The 22,084-nt window shown below is 49.6% G+C and overlaps 1 protein-coding gene across 1 annotated transcript; it reads left to right on the top strand.

Annotated features, from left to right (window-relative positions):
• The first annotated feature begins 140 nt into the window (after positions 1-140).
• LOC120456839 lies at positions 141-22,080 on the top strand. Its single transcript, XM_039643891.1, has 17 exons — positions 141-377; positions 2,150-3,054; positions 3,429-3,705; positions 6,094-7,333; positions 7,670-8,549; positions 8,632-8,809; positions 8,876-9,050; positions 13,239-13,814; positions 14,006-15,844; positions 15,919-16,034; positions 16,331-16,339; positions 16,848-16,929; positions 17,877-18,602; positions 18,663-19,153; positions 19,229-19,993; positions 20,068-20,284; positions 20,347-22,080. Exons 2-17 carry the CDS (start codon positions 2,157-2,159, stop codon positions 20,431-20,433), a joined length of 8,556 nt encoding a protein of 2,851 aa, XP_039499825.1. The 5' UTR covers positions 141-377; positions 2,150-2,156; the 3' UTR covers positions 20,434-22,080.
• Positions 22,081-22,084: the final 4 nt, after the last annotated feature.

Raw genomic sequence — 22,084 nt, forward strand, 5'->3', positions numbered from 1 at the left:
AGAGTGAGAGAGTGAGGCGCTCTCCGGTGGTTGGTCTTCCACTTCGTTTGGCTTCGTGAGCGCTTCGTTTCGGCTCGGCTCTCGGCCGAACCTACGCTGAAACGTGCGCCTGCGCCGAACATCATTTCCGTTTCTGAGCTCGTGCTAAGCAGACACGTGAACGTAATACGTAGTACCAAAAAGGAAAAAGGAAGAAAATACCTTTTGGCTTGAGGAAATTAGTTGGCTTATTTTTTTTTCGTGCAAAAGATCTATCTAAGATAACAGTTTGTGTGCCGCCGACGGAACCGAATCAGTGCTGTTCATTAAGTTGAACCTTGGCTAAATCGAGTTGCAGTTCGCCAGGCGACGTGGTCGCAAGCAGATCAAGTTACCAGGTAAGTCCACACCCCGCACCCCATACCCCATACCCCGCACCCCACTCCCCAGAAGACATACAATCTGGGCCAAGGAAACGATCGATACGATCGATACGTCCATTTAGATCGATCGATCTGTAGATGGCTCGATAAGCTCGGTTTCCGCAGCGGCAGCACACACACCTGGAGAAAACAATTACGAACGCACACCCATGAGGTAGCCGTGTTTGTCTTTGCTCTAGCTCTAATTTTAATTTACACAAGGAAAGGGACGAATCGACGTAAGTCCCTAACCCCTAGATACAAAGATCCCGATCCAGATCGCGGTGCCCACAGGAAGAAAGGGGTGGTGCGCTCTCTAATACATTTAATTTGTTGCTGTGTTTTTTTCCCCCCCACCCCTCAACATCTTTTTTTTTGTCCTACCACCCCGAGCTAATCCTCCGGGCACAAGTCACACACATACGCACACACACAGGATCTTCGCAGGATCTTGGGCTGGAAAGAAAATATTTTTTTGCTCGCCTTTACCTTCACCGGCTGCGTTCGCCCGGCTTTTCATCTTGTTTCGGAGGCTGGGGTGACGTTTATGGATTACACGAAAACCCATTTTCCATCTCACTCGCCGTGAGATACAAAGGCCAGGATCTCTGGGACGATCCTTGAAGGCCCCTTTTGGCTTTGCCGATCGCCGCATTTTTGCAAAATGGCATCATTATGCTGGGGCGTAATTGTTGCGCGCACACACACGCACACACACACACACGCGCACATACACACAGCGAAATGAAAACGCAGATCGCAGACCATAGAGCATCCTTAAGGAGTCCTTGTCCAAAGGAGCCGCTCAATTTTATGGTTGGCAACCGCAGCGCAGAAATCTGTTAGGGAAATTAGCATATGTTTAATTTCAATTTAAATTTAAATGCAAACCAGAAATTTGCGACCAGAAAGGACAGCGACGTACGAAGGACCTGGCAAGGAACTCGTTTGCCGCCAGAACAATTTGCAAAAGTTCCCGCTTTGTCCTGCACTTTGTTTGCCAGCTCGCCCCTTCATTTGTTGCCGTTGTTGTTTTTCTGCCTCGAAATTGTCTGGAAGAGTTCCCAAAAACCGAAGGACACCACCAGAAGAATGGGCAAAAAAAGAAAAAACGAAACCAGATCGGAAGCCGTCGCTCTGATCCCCTTGTTTGGCAGCCAGCTGCCAAGGACCAAAGACCAAGGACCAAGAACCAAGGACCTAACCGAGCCTACCCGATTTGCCAGCCAGATCCGGAAAATCATCCAGACTAATCTATTCCTATTCCATATCTACACTGGCACCAATCTGTTAGCTCTTGGAAACCCAAAATCGCCAAAAATAACAAAAAACTATGAAATTCCATATTTTTTGACTGATTTATAACTGCGCTGGCCATATCTCACTTAATTCTCGTCCAAAATTTGATCCGAATACGTCTATTTACTCGTATTTGTTAGCCCAACAAAACTGCATTTTAATTTTAACGATGCTCGAAAAAAAAAAATTTTTCAAAAATTTACCATTTTAATGATGGTACCCCTTACAAAAATTTCAAATTTTGAAAAAAAAAATTTTTTTTTGTTTTTAATTTGAAATGCCAATTGATTATACGTGAAATTAGGAGTCTAAAAATGTGTGCCACCTCAAAATATTTCAACTTTGGGCCAAGATATGAGCTTTTAGTTGAAAAAAATGTCCTTTTTTGTTACCAAATATAAAAAAAAAGCCATAATAGGCAAGATTACTAAGACATTTCTCTTTTCCAGTAGGGACATGCCAACCATGACACGGATGCATCGCCACTCCAGTTCCAGTGCCGTGGTGGAGGAGTCGCGTGGGCGGCGCCGCGGCGTGGGCGTGCCAGGAGTCGGAGACGCGAACAAGGAGAACTTCGGTGTGCACTTTATGAGCAGTCCGTTCGGCAATGCCAGTTTGATCGCACTGCAGGATTTGAGCAACGTGCACGGCAAGAGTCCGCAGCGCAGGAGTTTCAGTGAGGGCAGTGGTCCGCGGCAGGCGACGCCACAATTGGCGGCACTGCGCTGCTTGCCACGCACCACGCATGGCGGTGCCGTTGCTCTGGAGGATTCGCAGCTCTCCTCATCGCGAATGGGCGATACCACGCTGGACCGCATGCTGGATGCCATTATCGAGTCGGCCCGCAAGGAGGTGAGGTGTACGACAAAACCACTGGGCGGCGCCGGCGCCAGCACCACCTCTTCAGCCAACATTCTGGCGGATAATGCCGAGTGGAGCGAGACCAGTGTCCACGAAATGGAGGTGCGCACACCTACCCACTTGAAGCGACAGCGGGTGGTGCGGCGCAAGAACCCACATAAGACCACCACCACCAGCACCACCAACATCACCCACACACAAAGCCACCAAAGCCAGGCCAAGAAGTTGGAGCCACTGCAGCTGGTGCCCAGCACCAAGCGCTGCCTGAGCTTCTCATCCAGTTCCGCCTCGAGTGACTTGGACGAGGATGAGCAGCAGGTGGCCAAGAGGAGTTCGCTCACGGCCACGCCCCCCTCCCACAGCACCACCACCACCAGCAGCAGCAGCAACAGCAGCAGCAGTACCAGTGGGGCCGACGTGGAGGCAAGTCAGCGGGGCAGCATCGATGTGAGCATCGCATTCGATGCCAAGGAAAGGCAACTCAATGTACATGGTGAGTTCCAAAGACCACAGCCCAAACACTCCACCACTATATAGGAAATTCATAAAAAGCCAACTACTTCCTCAATTTGAATAAGCTTGTAAACATGTGATGAAAGCCTTCTTCTATTTCTGCTATCAATGCCTAACATTTGCTTGCAATTACTTTTCTGGCACACTGCAGTTGAATTCAATTTATAAATTTAGTAGCCACGGGCATACTACATGCACCACGTACACCAGGCAGACGAAACTCAATTTCGGTAAATTGGAGTATCGGTGGAGCCGTCTGCCTGAGCCTCCAACCCCAAAGAACCAAGAGAATCATTGCCCAACTCACCTGTTAATTGCACCTGTTCTCCCCTTCTTCTCGTTCCCATATTGCAGTGATTCGCTGTCGGGACCTGCAGCGCTCGCATGGCAGTGGAAACGGCAGCATCAATGCCTACGTCAAGGTGGCCCTGTCCGGAGGCGCACAGCCACCTGGATGCGGTGGCCACTCGTCCGGGGGCAGCATGAGTTCCGGATACCAACGCACCGCCGTCCATCGGCACTCGGGTCGCCCGTACTTCGATCAGCGATTCAGCTTCCAGATTTCCAGTGGCGAGGAGACCGCTGGACAGTATCTTCAGCTGGCCGTGTGGCACCGGGATCGCCATTTAAAGTGAGTACGAGTACGGTCGAAAGCCAAGAAAAGCGCTCAGAAAGTAATGCCTGAAATTGAAGAGTACATGTTGCAAATTATGCCAAAGTTTCCAGTAGTATAATCATATCCTAACTATCAATTGTCATAAAATATGTCCATATTGAACCCATCCTCGAAAACTGCCTTCTTGTGCGTGCCATCGTCGTAACGTTGTAACGTTGTAACGTCGTCCTGTTGTAAGTCATTCACCCCTTAACGTTTATCGGGGGAAGTTCTGGAAGGGAATGGCTGGGGGGCCCTGCTCCACAGACAGGCAAAAGACCAAGTCTGGTTAATTGTGGCGCTTCCTCAGGCCTCGTGGCACCTCCAGCGCCTCTCTCCTCTCGGATCTAGCCTTTCGCTTCTCGCCTTTCGGCATTCGCATTCCTAGTGCATTTCCTGCACATAAACAAGCGCTCGTCGCTTTCCTCCGGAACTTCCAGCTTTCCAGCGCGGGCGCAGTGGCTCGGCCATGCGACTTCCAGCGACTTTCCCGGGCTGACCTGCGCTGCTGCGTGTTTTCCCGAGTTTTCCCAGCTCAGTTCCCGTTACTCAGTCCGAGTGGCAAGCTCGCGTGAAAAGCGGCACAGAACGGCGAACGGCAAAACAGCGAACGGCTGGCGAAGCTCGAAAACGCAGGAAACGAGGCAAAGTGAGCCTAGAAAAATGTATATATCCTTGCGTGCCCCAAAACGCAGGCTTAAATGTCAAATAAATATTTTGTTTACCTTTTTTTTCGAGTGCCTTGCTTGAGTGGCAGTGTAGAATTGCGTTGCCCTTAAAAGAGTGCAACGAAAACTTATGTAACTGTGTACGTGTGCACGTGTGTGTGTGTGCTGTGCGAAGCATGGAAAGTGTAGCATAATTTCGGGCATGCTGCTAAACAAATTGCAAACAGGAAGTGGAAGGCCCGTGTTACTGTGTTACTGTGCGCGTGTGTGTGTGCGTGCCTCGGAGTATCTGTGTTTGAGGGCCTTTCGCAGCGTGCCACAAAGTTAATTAAAATTCAAGGACATTCAGAGGAGTGTAGTACTTGAAAATGAGCAATCAAATTGCTCAAATGCTAGCTTTAATGCCAAATCGATGCTGGTGTTTGTGGCGCTTATGCAATAAACACCAGCTCACGCACATCGCACACACACACCCCTATCTGCTGTATTTTTCCTTTTTTTTGCTGTCAGCAGCTAATTGAAGTGGCCAACTAACTAAATGTACACCCGGGAACCATATCACTAGGCGATATACCTATTCCATTTTCCATTTTCCTGCCTCACACGCACCTGCTTGTATTTGTTGGCCATGCATAATTTACCTTCACCTGGGTTGTGAAAACAGTCTAGGCCAAAAAGGAACGTTTTAAGTCAATTTACAAAACGACTGGCGGTTAAATAATTTATGGCCAGCTTTTCGGCACACAGTTGATGAGGTGGTGGCACCCACACCACCCACCCCACCCCCAACTACGACCCAACATTTTTAATGCACCTCCCCAAACTGACAGCTGCGATTGCAATCGCCCCCAAAAAGAAAAAAAAAGAAAAAAGGAACAAATATACATATAGAAGCCCCCGGACTCCGGAGTCCGGACTCCAAGCTCCGCAAGGAAAATCAATAAAAGTGACCCAAATACGCGCGCCAACTTCAGCTAAAGTGGCCAGTGGAAGAAGCAGCAGGCAGAGCCTTAAGCCACTGTCATACCACCCACTGGACCACCCACCGAGCCACCACCCACCACTGAACCTGCACCCACTGAACCACCCGAACACAGCCAATTGGCCGGGCCAAGCGCATTTCCGGGCCACATGTACATGTGGCATGTGGCATGTGGATATGTGGAAATGTGGAATGCGGCAGCAGCTTAGAGCCGCTAATTGATTTATGTCACGTACAACCGACCGACCGACCAACCGACCAGGAGAACTTTTCTGGGGCCTTCCACGGATTGGATTGGATCAGCTGTGGGTGCGAGCCACCACTTCCACCTTCACCCACTTATAAATAGACAATTGCCGTCAGACGTTGTAACGTGACGCAAACTGACCAAAATGGGTACTGCCATTGGGCATTGGACAATGGACATTGGGCATTGGGCATTGGACATTCGGTATTGGCATTATCCAAAAGCAATTGCGGAGGGGCCAAGGATTTTGGCGGACAAACGCTCGTTTATATTTAATGGCCATATTAGTTTTCTCCCCATATTGAACTCATCATCACTCGTTGTGAAATATAAATATTCGTGTTTTTGTTAGGAATTTGAAATACTGGCAGGCTCATCAAATTCAGCAAGTCATATATGTATATTAGTTATTATCATTAATTAAAGGCATTCCCACTGACGTTTTTTATTCTGCATTCCCTTTTCAGACGCAGCGAGTTCCTGGGCTGCAGCACTTTTCCACTGAATGAGCTAGTGCATCCGGATTCGGGCATCTCGGCAGGATCCTACAAGCTGCATACACAGGCATGTCCTCCGCCTACTAGCCGCCATAGTCAACCGAAAGCCAACGCAGGCCAGGATCAACAGGATCAAAAGCAGGAAACGGCAGTGCAGAAGGATCAGGAGCAGGATCAGGATCAGGATCAGGATCATCAGCAGGACGACTTACCCGCAGAAATGGCAGCCGCCGCCACAGTCACGCCCCAAAAACCGGTAGCCACTGGATCCGGATCGGGTTCGAATTCGGCAGCGATGGCACTAAACGACGAGGTGATCAGCATTAGCATCGATAGCATGGGCAAAGAGGATCCACTGCTGCCCCAGCAGCCACAACAGCCCATGAAGCTCAGCAAGAAGGCACTGCACCAGCGAGATGCCGACGAGAATCTCTTTCTGAGATTCCTGGAGCTGGATCCGCCGGCGGATGGCAATGCAAATAGCACCACCACCCAGGCACAGGCGACGGGCGCCCAGTCCTCGGCGTCGAAGGCCAACGAGAGCAATGCCAACCACCTGAACAATGGAACTTCCGGTGGCCGGAGACAGTCCACCATGCCAAATAGCGGAGCAGCCAGCGGAGGAGGAGGAAGCGGAGGAGGCGCTGTCCGCCAGCAGCAGGGACGCACCCCGTTCACCATGACGAAGAGACTAACGCGAACCGAGGAGCGGGGCTTTGGATTCTCGATCGTGTGGACGCATCCGCCGCGGGTGGAGAAGATCGAGGCGGGACTGTCGGCCGATCGGTGTGGCATTTTGCCCGGCGACTATGTGATCTTTGTGGACAAGCACAACGTCGTCACGATGCCCGAGGCTGATGTTCTGAATTTGATACGATCGCAGGGCTCGTCCTTGACGTTGGAGATATTCAGAAGGTCAGGCGCGGGCGCCACAACAATCACGTCGACGGACTTGGGCCAGAACAATGGTCACATAAGCACCAGATTGGGCGCCACAGTGGGCTTGGGCAGCGAGGAGCACACCCTGGCCACCACCGCCACGGGAACGACCACCGTGATGAGTCTGCAAAGGACGACCAGTACGAGAATCGCGCCGATGGCCAATAGCATGGCCAATAGCCGGCCGGCCACCGCCTGCTCGGGAACCACCTCCTCCATCGAGGCGGCCAAGAGGAGGCTTCACCTGCCGCAGGTCACCTTCAGCAAGGAGGTAGGCAAAGGTGTCTTCGTCTAGGTCATCTAGATTATCTTTTGTTCAATCTTTGGTTTCAATCATTTCGTGTCTTAGTGTACATACTTATTTGTTAAGTTTAAGAGATTAAGTTATTGTCATGGTTATCATTACGACTACCTTAATTATTTATCCTCATCTTTTTTTTTTGCCTAGCCTAGGCCTCTATTTTGTTTGTGAGTCCTTGAGCTACGTATGCTTGACAATAAACGTTTTTTTTCGATCCCAAATGCTTGAGTTTGTGCTCCCTTGATTTCTGTTCATTGGCTTCTTTCCATCTGCTGTTAACGCCTTACTAACCCTTGACCCCCATAGTCGATTGTGCCCATCACGGACAACCGCAGACGCTTCCTGCTCCAGCTGATTAGTCGGGAGCAGAACTTCACGGCCGCCCTGCACTTCGGAGTGGACCGCTTTGTGCAGCCGCTGGGGGAGCGTAAGGATCTGATCTCGCCGAACGATCATCGCACCCTGTTCCAGAACATCGACGAGCTGCTCCGGATTGCGGAGGACATACTGGAGCAGTTGTGCAGCAGCGATCAGCAGGACCAGGAGCCGCAGATGAACTTCGCCTCGCGCGTCTACCTATCCAAGACGACGGCGATCTGTGCGGCGTACAAGAAGTACTGCAATGGCATCAAGCGGGCGGACTGCGTTTTGGTCAATAAATCGCGACAGACGGGCTCCGAGTTTATTGCGTTCATTACGGAACCGGCCGTGCCACGTAAACGACCCGATCTCACCATGTTCATCCATCGACCACTGCAGCATTTTCGCGAAATCCTCAAGCTGATGCAGTTGCTCGCTGGCAATTGTCATGTGGATACGGAGGAGCACAAGAACTTTAGCACGGTCATCAACGAACTGCAGGCGGCCTATCGGGAGATCACGGTGAGCAGTGGTCTGATGGAACCACTGGGCGAGGGTCGTCCCCTGCTCACCCTCCAGGATCTGGAGTCTCGCATGGTCTTCACCAAGTGCAAGCCGTTCACGTTGGCCGTTCAGGGGCGCCAGTGGATCTTCGGAGGCGATTTGTCCCGCGTCGAAGGTCGCTCCGTGAAACCCTATTGGACACTGCTCTTCAGCGATATCATCGTGTTTGCCAAGGTCAGCCGTGATCGAGTGCTGTTTATCACCGAGGAGCCCATTCCCATCGCCAATGTGGTGGACTCCTGTTTCCACATGCGCAAGAAAAGTGAGTGCGAGTCCGCAAGTTCCGCCTCCTAGTTCCACTCATTGAACTTTCAACATTCAACATTCAACTTTCCCTTTTCCAGCCACCGAGTTCCGTCTCACAGTGGATCCCAATGGACGCCTGGCGGAGAGTCCAACGGGCTACTGTGCCCCCGATCTGACCCGCACTCCCAAGCGCGGAGCCCGCCGCAAGAGCCTTATATTGCGGGCACCCTCTCTGGAACTTAAGGCCGTGTGGCAGAATCTTCTCCAGCGGCAGATGTAAGTCATACGCCTTCCAGTGGGAAAACCACACCACTCACATCTACTGTCTATTCCCCCACTCAGCTTTCTAGTTAATGCCGCCCTTGGCTCCACGCCCCTGTCCAGTCCGCTTGACTCGCCGGATGTGCTGAACACCCTGGTGCCGCTGAGCGATATAGGTCTGACCACCGCATCCATGGGATCGATGAAGTTGCCCTCGCTGGACAGCATCCACCTGAAGCAGCAGCAGAAACAGCAGGTGCGTCTCTTTCGCAGCAAGCGTCTGGACAGCGGTGATTCCTACGAGAATCTACAGCGGCTGGCCAGTGCGGTCCGGCACCACTGTGCCAGCACCACCACGAGCAGCGCCACCCAGACGCAGACCCATCCGCAGCCACCGCTCTGCACCACCTCGCTGCCCTCGCGCACCAACTCGCCCGCCCGCAACCAACGCCAGCCGAATGGCCAAGGTCATGTGGGTGGGTCGGTGCCCAATGGAGTGGGTGGTGTGGGACTGGGATTGGGATTGGGATCGGTATCGGGATTGGGTGGCTGCAACACCATCAGCTCTTGCCTGAGCAGCAGCGCCAGCTTGACGCATACCCAGACGCAGGTCCACACCCAGACCCTCAATCATTCGCAGACCCACTCGCAGACCCAAACCTCGGTGCTGTCCCTCTCCAGTTGCAAGTGCTTGACGGTCATTCCGGAGGTCACCAGCGAACCGGCCGTCAACCAACATGCCAGCCAGAAACTGCTTGAGTTTAGCCTGAGTTCGGTGGGTCGATCGTTCATCGATGAGTCCGGTGGCGTGGTTGGTGGTCAGGTCTCACTGACGACACCAGAGACACCCACACCCAACATCTCGCCCACCACCTCGCAGCCCTGCAACTCGGATGCCTTCTCCAATGACTTCGTGGCAACGTCCACCAGCGGGAAGGGCCCGAACATACCACTAGCCGAGTTTGGTGGCTCCTGGGATCTGCTGGAGCTCGACCTGCAGCTGCACGAGGTCAATTTAGATCCCAGCTACGACACGGATGTGGAGGAGTGCATCTTTCTCGGCGACGACGAGGAGAGGGAGGGCACCGAGGGTCATGGACACGGACACGGACACGACGAGGACAGTGACGAGGACGAGGACGACAGCGTGGTGGTGGACGATCCATTCGGCATGCTACCCACCAGACCAACGCCGCCGGACTCGCTGGACCTGTGATTTGACTTTTGGCTACAGTCGGACCCCGCTAACAGCCCCTTGCCGCACAATCTTTGAATCCCGACGAGCTTACTACTCAACTATGTTACCACTGAACTACCCAGAAACCTCTGCTCTATATCTCAAAACAATTGAAAAAAAAACTATTTAGCTCAATCGCCGTTTTTGCTCTGCTTTTGTGTCAGCCAAGTTTGTTGGTCAAGTTTTTGGCCAAGTTTTCCATTACTCACAATCGAAACTTTGCAGTGTAGACAGGCTGCCGTCTTTGGAGGATTGGAGAAGGGGATTGACTTTGCCAGGATATCAGAATCAGGAAGCGAACAGTGAGATTAAACGAGTGACACCCGACCCGAGTAAGATACTAGAAACAACATTAAAGAATCCATCACCTGGATTCCTATGGCTTATGGCTTATAATTTTGAAAATTCTGGGTTGCATTTGCATTGCAAAATTGCTGGCAGATTTTTATAACTCTAGAGATTTCCACTAGCAGAAAACCTTATGGGGTTTACTTTTGACTATTTTCCTTTCGAAGGCCAAAGCTTTTGAGATCCAGGTGAAAAGCTGACTCTAGTTGCGAGTGAGAAGTGACCATTATCCGTGGAAAATTGTACATAGACATATAATCAACGCTCCCCAAGTGTATGTATCTCTGTTGTGTATTGTATATACTCGTATATTAACATCCATACCATGCATATATTGAGTAACCCTCCCTTTATATGGTAAATGGTATATGGTAAATGGTAAATGGTATATGGTAAATGGTATATGGTATTCGTTCCATCCAAGTCGATTTTGAATCGGGTGTAAATAGCAATAGACAGTTGAACGAGGCCAGAGATTAAGATGCGATGCGATGATGATTGTATGTGTTTAACGCTAGTATTTAGCTCTTTTTAGTAATGTATATGTATATGTGGCGTATACACAGTATATACACCTTAGATATAGCCGTATACTCGTATATACACATGTATATTAGCTAGTCAAATATACACCAAACAGATGCAGCCCAACGGGGTTTGCGTTTTACAAGAGTTTTTAGCTTATGGATATATACATATATCTATATATCTACATACAATATGCATATATATATATCACTCTATTCGTACTAACCATTCGATTGAAACATTCGATTCTTTGCCAATCCAACAAAAACCTAAACAAAAACGAAAACAAAAACGAAAACAAGAAGAAAAGCTAAGAAACAAGATAACCTACTTGAAGTTATACTAATGTTAATAATGCTTCCATTTTGTAGCCAAATTGAAAACCTATTGATTACTGTTATTGCTGTTATTATCCTACATTAGCCATTAGCCATTATTATTAGCCTAGTCCTAGTTTCTCCCAACTTTCCCGAAATTCTCGCCTCGCCTCGGATCGGATCCTCCTCGTATGATAAGTTGACCCATTAGCCAAATTTCTTGTAGAATCGCTCGATTGATCGACTAACTTAGTTAAGTTCCACTCACTCACTCGATTGGCCACAACAAATTTGAATCAAAATCGAATCGAAATCAAAATCTTAGTTGTACATATATACATACACACACTACATACTCGTACTACTTTCCTATGAACATAGTATCATAGAATGCGTTTTCTATCATCTCTAATAACATGTTGCTCAGTCGAGAGAAGACTTCTGACTTTTGACTGGATGGCGAACTACATTTGCTACATTTATGTATCTGATCGAGCCATTGGTGTCAATTAACTATGACAAGCAATTTGTTGCCTTAAGAAAGTATATCTTCACGCTAATCACTTACATATATGTACATTGTATATTGCCTAGCACTAGATTGCCTTTGCACAGTGGGACAACATGCTATTTCCTACATATTCACTGACTTTTCCTGGGCTGCAAATATACATAATTCCACAAATTATTACAATTTAAAGTAAATTTGCCAACCTTCTTAAAGTTGCTCCCGCAGTGCGGATTCAGTTTGGTCAAATTTCCATCTATCCAGAGTTTTAGCATCGAAACAGACACACACACACAAAGCAACACCCACACAGGGACAGTAGCACACTCTACGCGAACAGTAGACATCCATTGCAAATTGAAACTGATTGTTAAATATCAAGCATACGCCGCGTTGTCTCTTGCGGTTCGGTTTTGAGTGTGCCTTGAGCAGTAAACAACAAATTTCTGTACACTTTATATATATACATATATATACATACTTACTATTTAGATTCATATTCATATTCTGTAAACTTTGTGTACGTCTAGATATTTTCGATTTGTTGTTTTTCGACATTTTACATAACACGAGAGGATCGAGAATCGACCATCGATATATCGAGTCGATTGAGTTTGAGTTTGAGATTGAGATTAAGAATGCGAAGAGAAACGACGAATTCAAATAATAATAAAAACCAAATGATTCTTTGACTAAAAACGCTTGTGCTGATCTTTTTATTTAATTTCAAAAACCAAAAAAAAAAACACCAAAATAAGTGAAACTAAAACAAGTAGAAACCCACCGAGCACTCACTGGATTACCAAATAGCTCCGCAAAACCAGATCCTCTGATCCGAACGAAGAAAATATACACAAATCTTTTTAAAGCCATGAAAAAAATGGCAAAAAAAAAAACAAACAAAAAAAAAAGATGAAATCAATCAAAAACCAAAATTGATAAATTAAAAATTGTGATGGACTCAATTTTAGTTTTAAGTTCGAATTGCTACTTTCTATTCTCCAAACCTACTTCAACTTCCATTGTTTATTAGTTGTTTGTTGTGTGATTGTGATTGTACTCGCTATCGTATACCGTTGTTGTCTTGTGTCATAATAGTGCATTTACTTAATAATATTTATAAATCTGTAAAGTCCTAATGTTCCCTTTTTTGAGCCAATTTCCGTTGTTAGCCAAAAAGCAAGCGTTTTTAATCAAAGATGGACTGAGATTATTGTTTCCGTTTCGTTTCACCGCTTCGCAAACCGAGTTCTCTGACCCAAAGACAAAAAATCAAAAAGCAAAGCAAAAGCAAAGCAGAGCAAAGCAAAGCAAAAGCAAACACAGGGCAAGACCCGAGCTAAGCTAAAGCAAAAAAGCTAAAAAGCAAATGAGCCCATCACAAATTTTTAATTTGCCAAACGACAGGCGGCAGTGGGTGATGCTGGTGCTGGTGGAGTGGTGGTTGAGGCTCAAGGTCATGGTCCCCGTAGGTCCAGGTAACGTATCACCCATTTAACCTTCCAGCTCTTCCAGCAGCGCACCAACAACCACGGACACGTCCACGCCCACCCCGCCACAGGAGCGGCCAACGACCGATCCGCGGATCGGTCGCACGGGCACAACCATGGCCACAACCACGGCCACATCCATGGTGGTCACGTGGAGCAGATCGAGCTGCTGATCGACGAGAAGTGCCGCATTCTGAACAAGACGGGCACGCCCAAGTCGAGCGCCCTGCACCTGGCCAACTGGATGAAGGGTCAGTTGGACAAGCAGCAGCAGCAGGCGCGACTGGCGGCCATCGCCCGTTCGCAGGAGAATGTGAGCGCCGAGGACGAGCAGCTGATCTTCAACAGCGACAGCGAGCAGGACGAACGCATCACGTACTGGACGCGCCAGCAGCTGGAGAAGCGCACCAAGGAGCTAAATCTGGCCAAGGAAAATGGTGGTCTATCTGCAAGGCCCAATTTCGGGGGCAAGCGACTGAGTGGCGTCGAGGAGCTGAGCATGAGCGCCACCTCGGATATATACTCCACGTCGGAGGCGGAGGGCGTGACCAGCGTGATCAGTCAGTCGCACAGCACCACATCCGACAGCCAGGTGAGTTTGCTAGTACTTTCGCCCAGAGAATTATGTTATGTGTGTAATGTACACACACTGCACACTTTCGTAGTAGATCCTGGTAACCAAAACCCCTCCTCGCTTACCCGTAGACTTTCATGCTAACCCTAACCCTGCTCTTTCTTCCTCACTTTGTTTTCCCCACTGCTGTTTTTGCAACCTGCTGCCAGATCACCGTACGCTCGAGTCCCATTGTGCTGGACAAGCTGGCCGTTTGCCGTCACTGCCACAAGAATTGCCAGCAGAGCGGATCGGGTGGAGTGCGTCCTGGCGGCGGAGGCGGAGGTGGAGGTGGAGTAAACAACTCCAGTTCCACGCCCGTGCTGCTCTGCAATTCGTTGAAGGTGCAGCATAGCCAATCGTCGCCAAATCGCTGCTGCAAGCTCAGCAATGGCATTGCAGCAGGTGCCTCGGAAATGGCCATGCCAAGGATGAGCAATCGAACTGGAACGGGCACGGGCAGCGTGACCAGCATGTCCAGCAGCACCATCACGGGGGAGCTGTCCTCCAAGGTGGTGGCCAGTAGCAGTCGTCGGGAAACCGGCGACACGGAGAGCGACGTGGCCCAACTGATAACCGATGAAATTTCCCAATCGCAATCAGAGGCCACCGATGACAGCGTCGGTGCGATGCCCAACAGCAGCAGCAGCGCCGGCGAAGGAATCCCACTCATTACCGGCGCCAAGCTACGTCATCTAGATCCGCCAGCCACAGTTTCATCCTTGCCCAATGGCCACTGCTCCGCTGGCGTCGGTGGTGCTGGTACTGGTGGTGTTGGTGGTGGTTCGCCAAAACCGCTGCCACCACCACGTCGCACCCGCGTTGTGGCCCAAATGTGCCAGGAGCCACCGAGGCCAAAGGCCAACCAGCAGGTGAAGGCCATTGTGACCATTACGGAGACGGCCAGGATAATGCGAAGCAGTCCAACGAAAGGCACGGGTTCGGGATCGGGATCGGTATCGGGATCGGTAACCGGCACCGGCTCGGTGGGTGGTTCCCCAGCCAAATATGCCGCCTGCCACTGCCGCTGTACTCCGGAGGACTTCACCCACGCCCAGCTCTCGCCGGACAAAATGGAGCAGCAGACCTGCAAGCTGCTGGAATCGCCGAAGCAAACGACCACCACACTGGAGCAGAAACAGGAGGACGAACAGTTGTCCCTGATGCTCATTGGTCTGGCTCAGCTTGCGCCAGCTGCCACGCTTTGTGGGCAGGAGAGGCTCTCCTCCAAGGAGGAGAATGGCACACCCACCATAGCCGTGGTGCCGCCCACGCCGGATTCGGTGCTCACGAAGACCAGCACCCACGTGTGGGACAACAGTGGGTGCTCCTCGAACGGCGGGGGAACGTCCACCACCAGTACCGCCACCACCACAACCAAACAGCCCAGGCAGGCCATCATTGAGAATATACCGGAGGACTCGTGTGACGAGTCGCCATTGGATGAGGAGCCACCCTATCGACCCATGAGCAGTGCCCTGCGCCGATTCGGCACCATGTCCAGCTTGGAGAAGCTACCTTCCGACGATCGCATGGATGAGGCCGATGAGCTCGATGATGACTTGGAGTCCTTTAAGCCGAATGGCCACGACGGCAACGCTGCCCAAGACGAGCAAGATGACGGGGATGCAGATGCGGATACGGATGCGGGCTCGGAACGAGCACTGGTACAAAACGATCTAGGGGCCGCCAGTTCATCGGGAGTGCTGGTCAATGGCGAGGTGCTGGCCAGTGGCGCGTGGACAAATCGAGCGGGCGCGTATGTCTCCGACAAAATGTCCTTCTTCGAGGAGTCGCGCGCCTTTATTGACAAGTACCTGGGCCGCTGGAATGCTGGCGACAGCATGCCGCAACAGCAGCACCAGGGCACCGCCTCGGAGACGGACGACCAGATGGACGAGTGCACCTCGGGAGCCACCAGTGGTGAGGAGGTGTGGGGCACGCCCACCAGTGGCGGCGACAACGATGATCAGGACATGCATCTGATCAACTCGGAGAACACGCATTCGGTGAGCATTCCCTGTTTGTGCAGTATTGCATAGTTGCATTGTTAATGCAAATGTTTTGATCTGATTGCATGCAGTCGCCAACGAAGTCGAGCACCTCCTTGAACGACGACGACGACACGGAGTTGATGATGGACGAGCTGTTGATGGCGCCACCGATGACTGCGAGCACGATTCGGGGACTGTTGCCACGGTATGTAGCACATGGGGAGTAGGATTTCAGAGTAGTTCAGATAATTCGGCACTTGGAGCTCTAAGGAGCCTCCACCAATTATCACACACACAGGCGGTAGAGAAACCCTAGGCAGCCGATCTCTAACCAACTCGTAACACCATACCGAGTATCTATACTATACTATAGTATACTATATCTGCCACATCTACCATACTTAGTATAGCTTAGTCTAGTGCCTTCATTGATCCTATTGTTAATAAGAATACGAACTTTCTTTTTTTTTCGTGTACTTCTTTGGAAACTTTCTTTCGTAGCTTTTACAGGTCTTTATCCTTTCGTTATCATTCGTTTCACACACACAGACATATCTCACATGATCCCGAATTCGATTTGAATCAGTGCCATACATTGTATCTCTATCTGTAACCAATGACTTTATACCTAGTATTGCTCACCCATTTGCGGGCTAGTCCTAGATCTAGTCATAGTCATAGTCATAGTCATAGTCAGGTTGATAATAAGGCGAGGGATCATATCTTTGTAGCATAACCCTCTTCTATACTTACAAACATATATTTACCAACGTATTTACATACATAGTACATAGTAAATACTATATAACCTCAACTGAGTTTTGCTTAATCGAAATTGATATATCATTTATGCCATCGACACACAATCAACAACAACACATCGATCGACTGTTGCTAAATTCCAATTGAAATTCGTTTGCATTCGCCATACACCACACATATTATCGAAATCGAAATCGTATATCGTATATCGTATCCGTATCCGTATTGTCGACGTACGTATTTCGGCGTACTATAGACGTCGCCTTGAGCCCCTTTTTGAGGAGGAGACGGAGAGCGACGAAGAGAAGACGCAGCAGGATAGCGATGACGTTAAAAAGGTGGGTCGTTATTACAGCAAATCCCACTCACACGCCCCAAAATATGATAACAAATCAACAAATATCAAAAAAAAAAAAAAAAAAAAAAAAAAAAAAAAAAAACATGGTCCCGGGTCCAAAACGCGTTTCGTTTCAAGTCCGCACTCCGCTGCATGGCTAACTACTACTACTACTACTACTACTTCTACTGGGGGCAACTGTACCCAAGCACAATGCGCGGGAAGGAGAGATTAATCTGCTCCATTTGCAACGAGATTTACTCGTAGACTTAGATTCAATCTACCTGCATGCCACCTGCCCTAGTCACACTCTTAAGCTAACCTCGGAATTGACCTTTGCCTTTGTCTCTTTCTATTTTGTATGTACTTTCATAAACCATCGCAACTGCAACTCGCTCATCTCCATGTTCATCTACATCTACATCTCCATCTTCATCGATTAAACATCACCACCATCAAACAATCAACCAATCATGCTAACATCTTTTGACTTTGTATGAAAACTGTACTTTTTCCTGCCTGTCTGCTTAATGTGTTATTGTAAACCGTATTGCCAATATGCCATATGAATACATATGCACTTGTACTTGTATAGAAGGTCGTAGTGAAATTAGTGAAGCTTTAGCCCATCCTGCAACACTGCGAGCTCATCAACATCTCACGTCCGGACCTGAAAGACGTACAAGCGCAACAAGACCACCACCCACCACCACCAACACCACCACCACCACCTCCTCCTCCACCGAACTAGACCCATCGATTCGATCTTGCTATCTTGCTAACTAGCTAACTACATTCTGAAAACGTACTGAAAACGGACCAACTCCATGCATCCAAGCAACCAACTCCATCCTCATCCCCATTCACATCGAACGGCGCCAACCGCTGGCAGGAGTCTCTATCCCAACCAGAATTGATTAGTTGAATTCTATTCCCAACAATTGGTAGGGGGAAGCAACGACCAATGGCCACTACCTAGAGGATTCGGCTGGAAGTTCAAGCGACAGCGAGGAGGCGCCACCAGTCCCACCACCAGCTCCTCGACCAGTGGTGCCGGATCGGGAGGAGGATCCGTCGGCGGCGGACATGCAAGCGAATCTGGCGAAGGCGGACCTGGTGGACCAGGCAGACTCACACTCCTGCAGCGTGGAGCGATTGCATCTGAATCTGGCCACGAGTGCGATGGGGCCGCGTCCTTTGCTCACCACCCGCCTGCTGCCCACCACGGCCATCGATCCTCAGCCGCAGCCTCTGCCTCCGGCAGTGCTGGTGGCCTCATCCTGCGAGTATCTGCTCGATCAGCGCCCCTCGAGCGGATCAGGACGCGATCTCAGCGGCGGGAGCCGCTGCAGCAGCAGCACCACAACGCCATCCTTTCGGCCGATGCATCCGTCTCCGGCGAAGGCAGCAGCGACGCCGATCGCGATGAATGTGATGATGACAACGACAACGACGACGACGACGACGACGACGACGACGACGACGACGACGACGACGACGATGATGCCGAGTCGAGCTCCCTCATCGACTACTTCAACAATCAGCAACGCGAGCGACACTACCAGCTCCGGCGGCAGAGCCAGCGGCAGACCGGCGAGATTTGTACCGCCTCCACCGCCTCCGCGTCGCTTGCTGCTCACGCAGACCGATCTGGTCGGTGGTCCGGCCAAAACGGTGAGTATTCAGTTGCACCTTTGTCAGTGAATTGATGATATAATGCATTATTCTGTTTAGGAGCCACCTCGAAGAAGATCTGGCGCTACTGCTGACAGTGGCTGCTCGGTGGCTGCCGGAGGCGCCGCCAGCGCTTCGGACCCAATCGCTATCGGGTCAAGGACAATGCCATCAATGCCACCGAGTACCAGCAGCTTGGCGGTGGCCCCAAAACGACCATCATCAACGATAATAGAGACCTGCCTGCTGGGGGCACCCAGGCCCGCCTCAGCCACTTCATCAGCAACAGCCTCGAGGATGGCAAAGTGTCCACCGATCCAGAACCAGTCGCAGCCGCAGCCGCAGCCGCAGCCGAGGGATCAGAACTGCCCGGCTGCAGCCGGAGCTCCGTCGGTGGCTGCACCCGACGCACCCACTACTGCCCCAATGCCCCACGCTGGATGCGGCCTAAGCCCAAGGCTGGAAATGCGGCTGGCTCTCAATCACGACATACTCGGGGACGAGGACTTGATCTGCTACGAGCCTGGTCCCGATCTAACAACTATTCTGGGGTGAGTGTCTCTCCCAATCCCGCACAGCTATATCCTAGACAGAGATGGATGAGTCATTACATATTTCTATTCCAGGCACGACCTCTCCACATTTCATCGTCTGACGGGTCGCGATTTATTGAGTCGTTCAGCCACGAACAGGGTGCAGCCAAAAGAGGCTGTCATATCGTACTCTCAACATCGCAACTCAAAGATGGACACGCCGACGGTGAACCGTCGGCCCCGCCCCCTCTCAGCGGGCGCCTTGGGCGCCTTGGGCGGCTCCACCAGCAACAGCAATGCGAACAACAGTCGCAGCAGCAGCAGCAGCCACGGCAACAGTCCGCTCGCCGGTGGTTTAACCCGTGCCGGCGTCGACCCGGCGGCAGTGGGAGTAGTGGGCCACCACCAGCAGCCAGTGGTGGGTCAAGCAGGTGGTGGATCTGCTGGTCGAGCAGGCGGCGGGAGCGGAAACGGCGGCGGCAACAGCACCGCCTGCAGCTCCAGCAGAGGCGGGAGCAAATTAGGCGATCTGGAAATCTTAGCGAGACGCGAGAAGATATACTCCATGTCTCAATCGAGGAGTGGCTGTCGAGTCAGGGAGACGACGTCCACGTCCACGACCATGACCACGACCACGACCACACTGATGGCCATGGCTACGGAGATGCGTTCGGAGATGGATTCGCAGAAACGCGACTCTTCCTGGCCCAAACGAGCAGCTGCAGCAGCCTCTCTGACGAGGACGAGGAGTTCTACTTCGATGGACGGAGCGGGAGCCATCAGTACCACAACCACAACCACAACAACAATGACTGAGGAGGCCTTCATCGAAACCGAAGTGGGCAGATCGAAGCGATTGTGAGTATTACTTCATTACCAGGACCAAATCCCACATGGATTCATCTCATCTGTGAAATGAATTCCATCCACAGAATGAACTTTATTAAGCGCCGCAACTCCGAGATAACCGCCAGTAGCACCAGCAGCACCCCCAACTTCTCTGACGGCGCCTTTGGCGAACAGCCCCATCCGAGCCACAGCCAGAGCAGCCTTCTTCTCCAGAAGCTGCCGCCGGGTCAGTCGACGGGTCAGTCGCTGGCCCAGGACTCAGTGGAGATGGCCGCTCAAATGTCGCCGCGCAAGGATAACGTAAGTAGCCATCAATTTAACAAAATCCTATTGCAATTGCCCAACGTCTGTGATGATTGCAGGACAAGCCATCGCTGAATCGCCGCCTGTGGAAGCAAATCACCAAACGCAGACGCACCAACTCCGTGTCCCAAATAGTCGCAGGCTAGGGGAATGAATCACCACCCATCTTGTCCCATCGTCCCATCGTCACACTTGTCCCCTCTGTTACTTTCACTTGACGTGTTGTGTGGCTGGATTTTAGCCTCGATGGCGGACAACAATTTGCAATTTGCACGGGACAGCCCGTCGATAGGCAGTAATCAACTGTAACCATATCACGGTGTTCATCACGGGCTGTCCTACCGAAAGAACTGGCAATAGCTAAAGCTAAACCAAAACCAAAACAGAAACATAGTAGTATGTTAAGAATTTTGATACGACTTTGTAGCTAGCGAATCCCCCGGATCGCAACGATACCGGGCAGCTCTAGGCGTCCAATTGCGTCCAAAAAAGAAAAAGAAAACGATAAGCGTTAAGCGTTAAGCGACTAAAACGATAAAAACGATAAGAAATGATAAAAAATCGATTCTCCTGCCAGCAGAGCCAAGGAACCGAGTCCCAGCCAAATATGATATAGACAACGAACGGCAGTCAGTTGGTAGTACTACTGGGCACACTCACTCACTCCAAACCAAAAACTAGACATTGTAGGGCATAAAACACACACTAAACACATAACACATAAGACATAAGACATAAAAACACAATTCAAGTCCAGCCAAATGAATTAGGACCTAGAGGAGTTCGCAAACTGACTATTTTTTAGAGATCATGATTATGTCTTAGCTTAGCAGTTTCGGGTTTATGTTGCGGGATTGAGACAGTGAATTTGCCTTACGTATCCAATGAACTATTGTATGGGTAGCTTAACGTAGTAGTTTTTAGTCTTTAGTCTTTATACACATAACATTTACAGCCTCAGCAGTTCGTAGTAGTCAGACGTTAGTAGTTGGTCGTAATAAAAGTTTAAGTACTTAACATACATAAATTCCACATAATTAAATTTCTCAACTATTTACAAACGGAACTTTTGCATGTTGATCGAATGTATATGTATATATTTATATATATCTATACATAGAGAGAGAGAGCATTGGTAGTTCATTTCACATTGAAATTTGAAATTGATATTGAAATTGCAATTGGAATTTGAAGCGGAATAGGAATCTGTATCGTAATCGGAATTTGAATTTGAATTTGAATCGAGCACACGAATGGCACGAAAATTGTTGAACACAGCGGCGAGCTGGAAAATGCTAACAAATTATACGAATTAATAACAAACGATCAAGTACATTTATCAGCTTTAATAGAAAATCTAATATATAATATATACAGAATGGATCTAAATAGTTCTAGTTATAGTTAAATAATTGACATATGCGAATTACTTTTGAATAGTGAGTACGTGATCGAGTGATCGAGTTATTAGGCATTTATCACTCACATTCACTCGAAGCATTCATTGATCCTGCACCGTTTACACCACGTGAGATATTCAGTAACTTAGTTCGTAAACTCAGAAAGAACAAACAAAAAAAAACACACAATGTATTTTACGTACTAATAGTGCTGAAGCTACTTGAAGTACGAGCATATACTTAACATCTGCGGTATACATAGATTTTTTTGGTCAATATTTGAATTTTACGAGTGTACTAGAGGGCAGACGCGAATTTCTCTTGAAATTCGTTAAAAAAATTCAATTATTTAAAAATAAAAACCAAAAAAAAAGCAAATTCCAAGGACAAGCATCTA

Source organism: Drosophila santomea, chromosome X (genome assembly GCF_016746245.2).
Source record: "Drosophila santomea strain STO CAGO 1482 chromosome X, Prin_Dsan_1.1, whole genome shotgun sequence".
Classification (NCBI taxonomy): Eukaryota; Metazoa; Arthropoda; class Insecta; order Diptera; family Drosophilidae; genus Drosophila; species Drosophila santomea.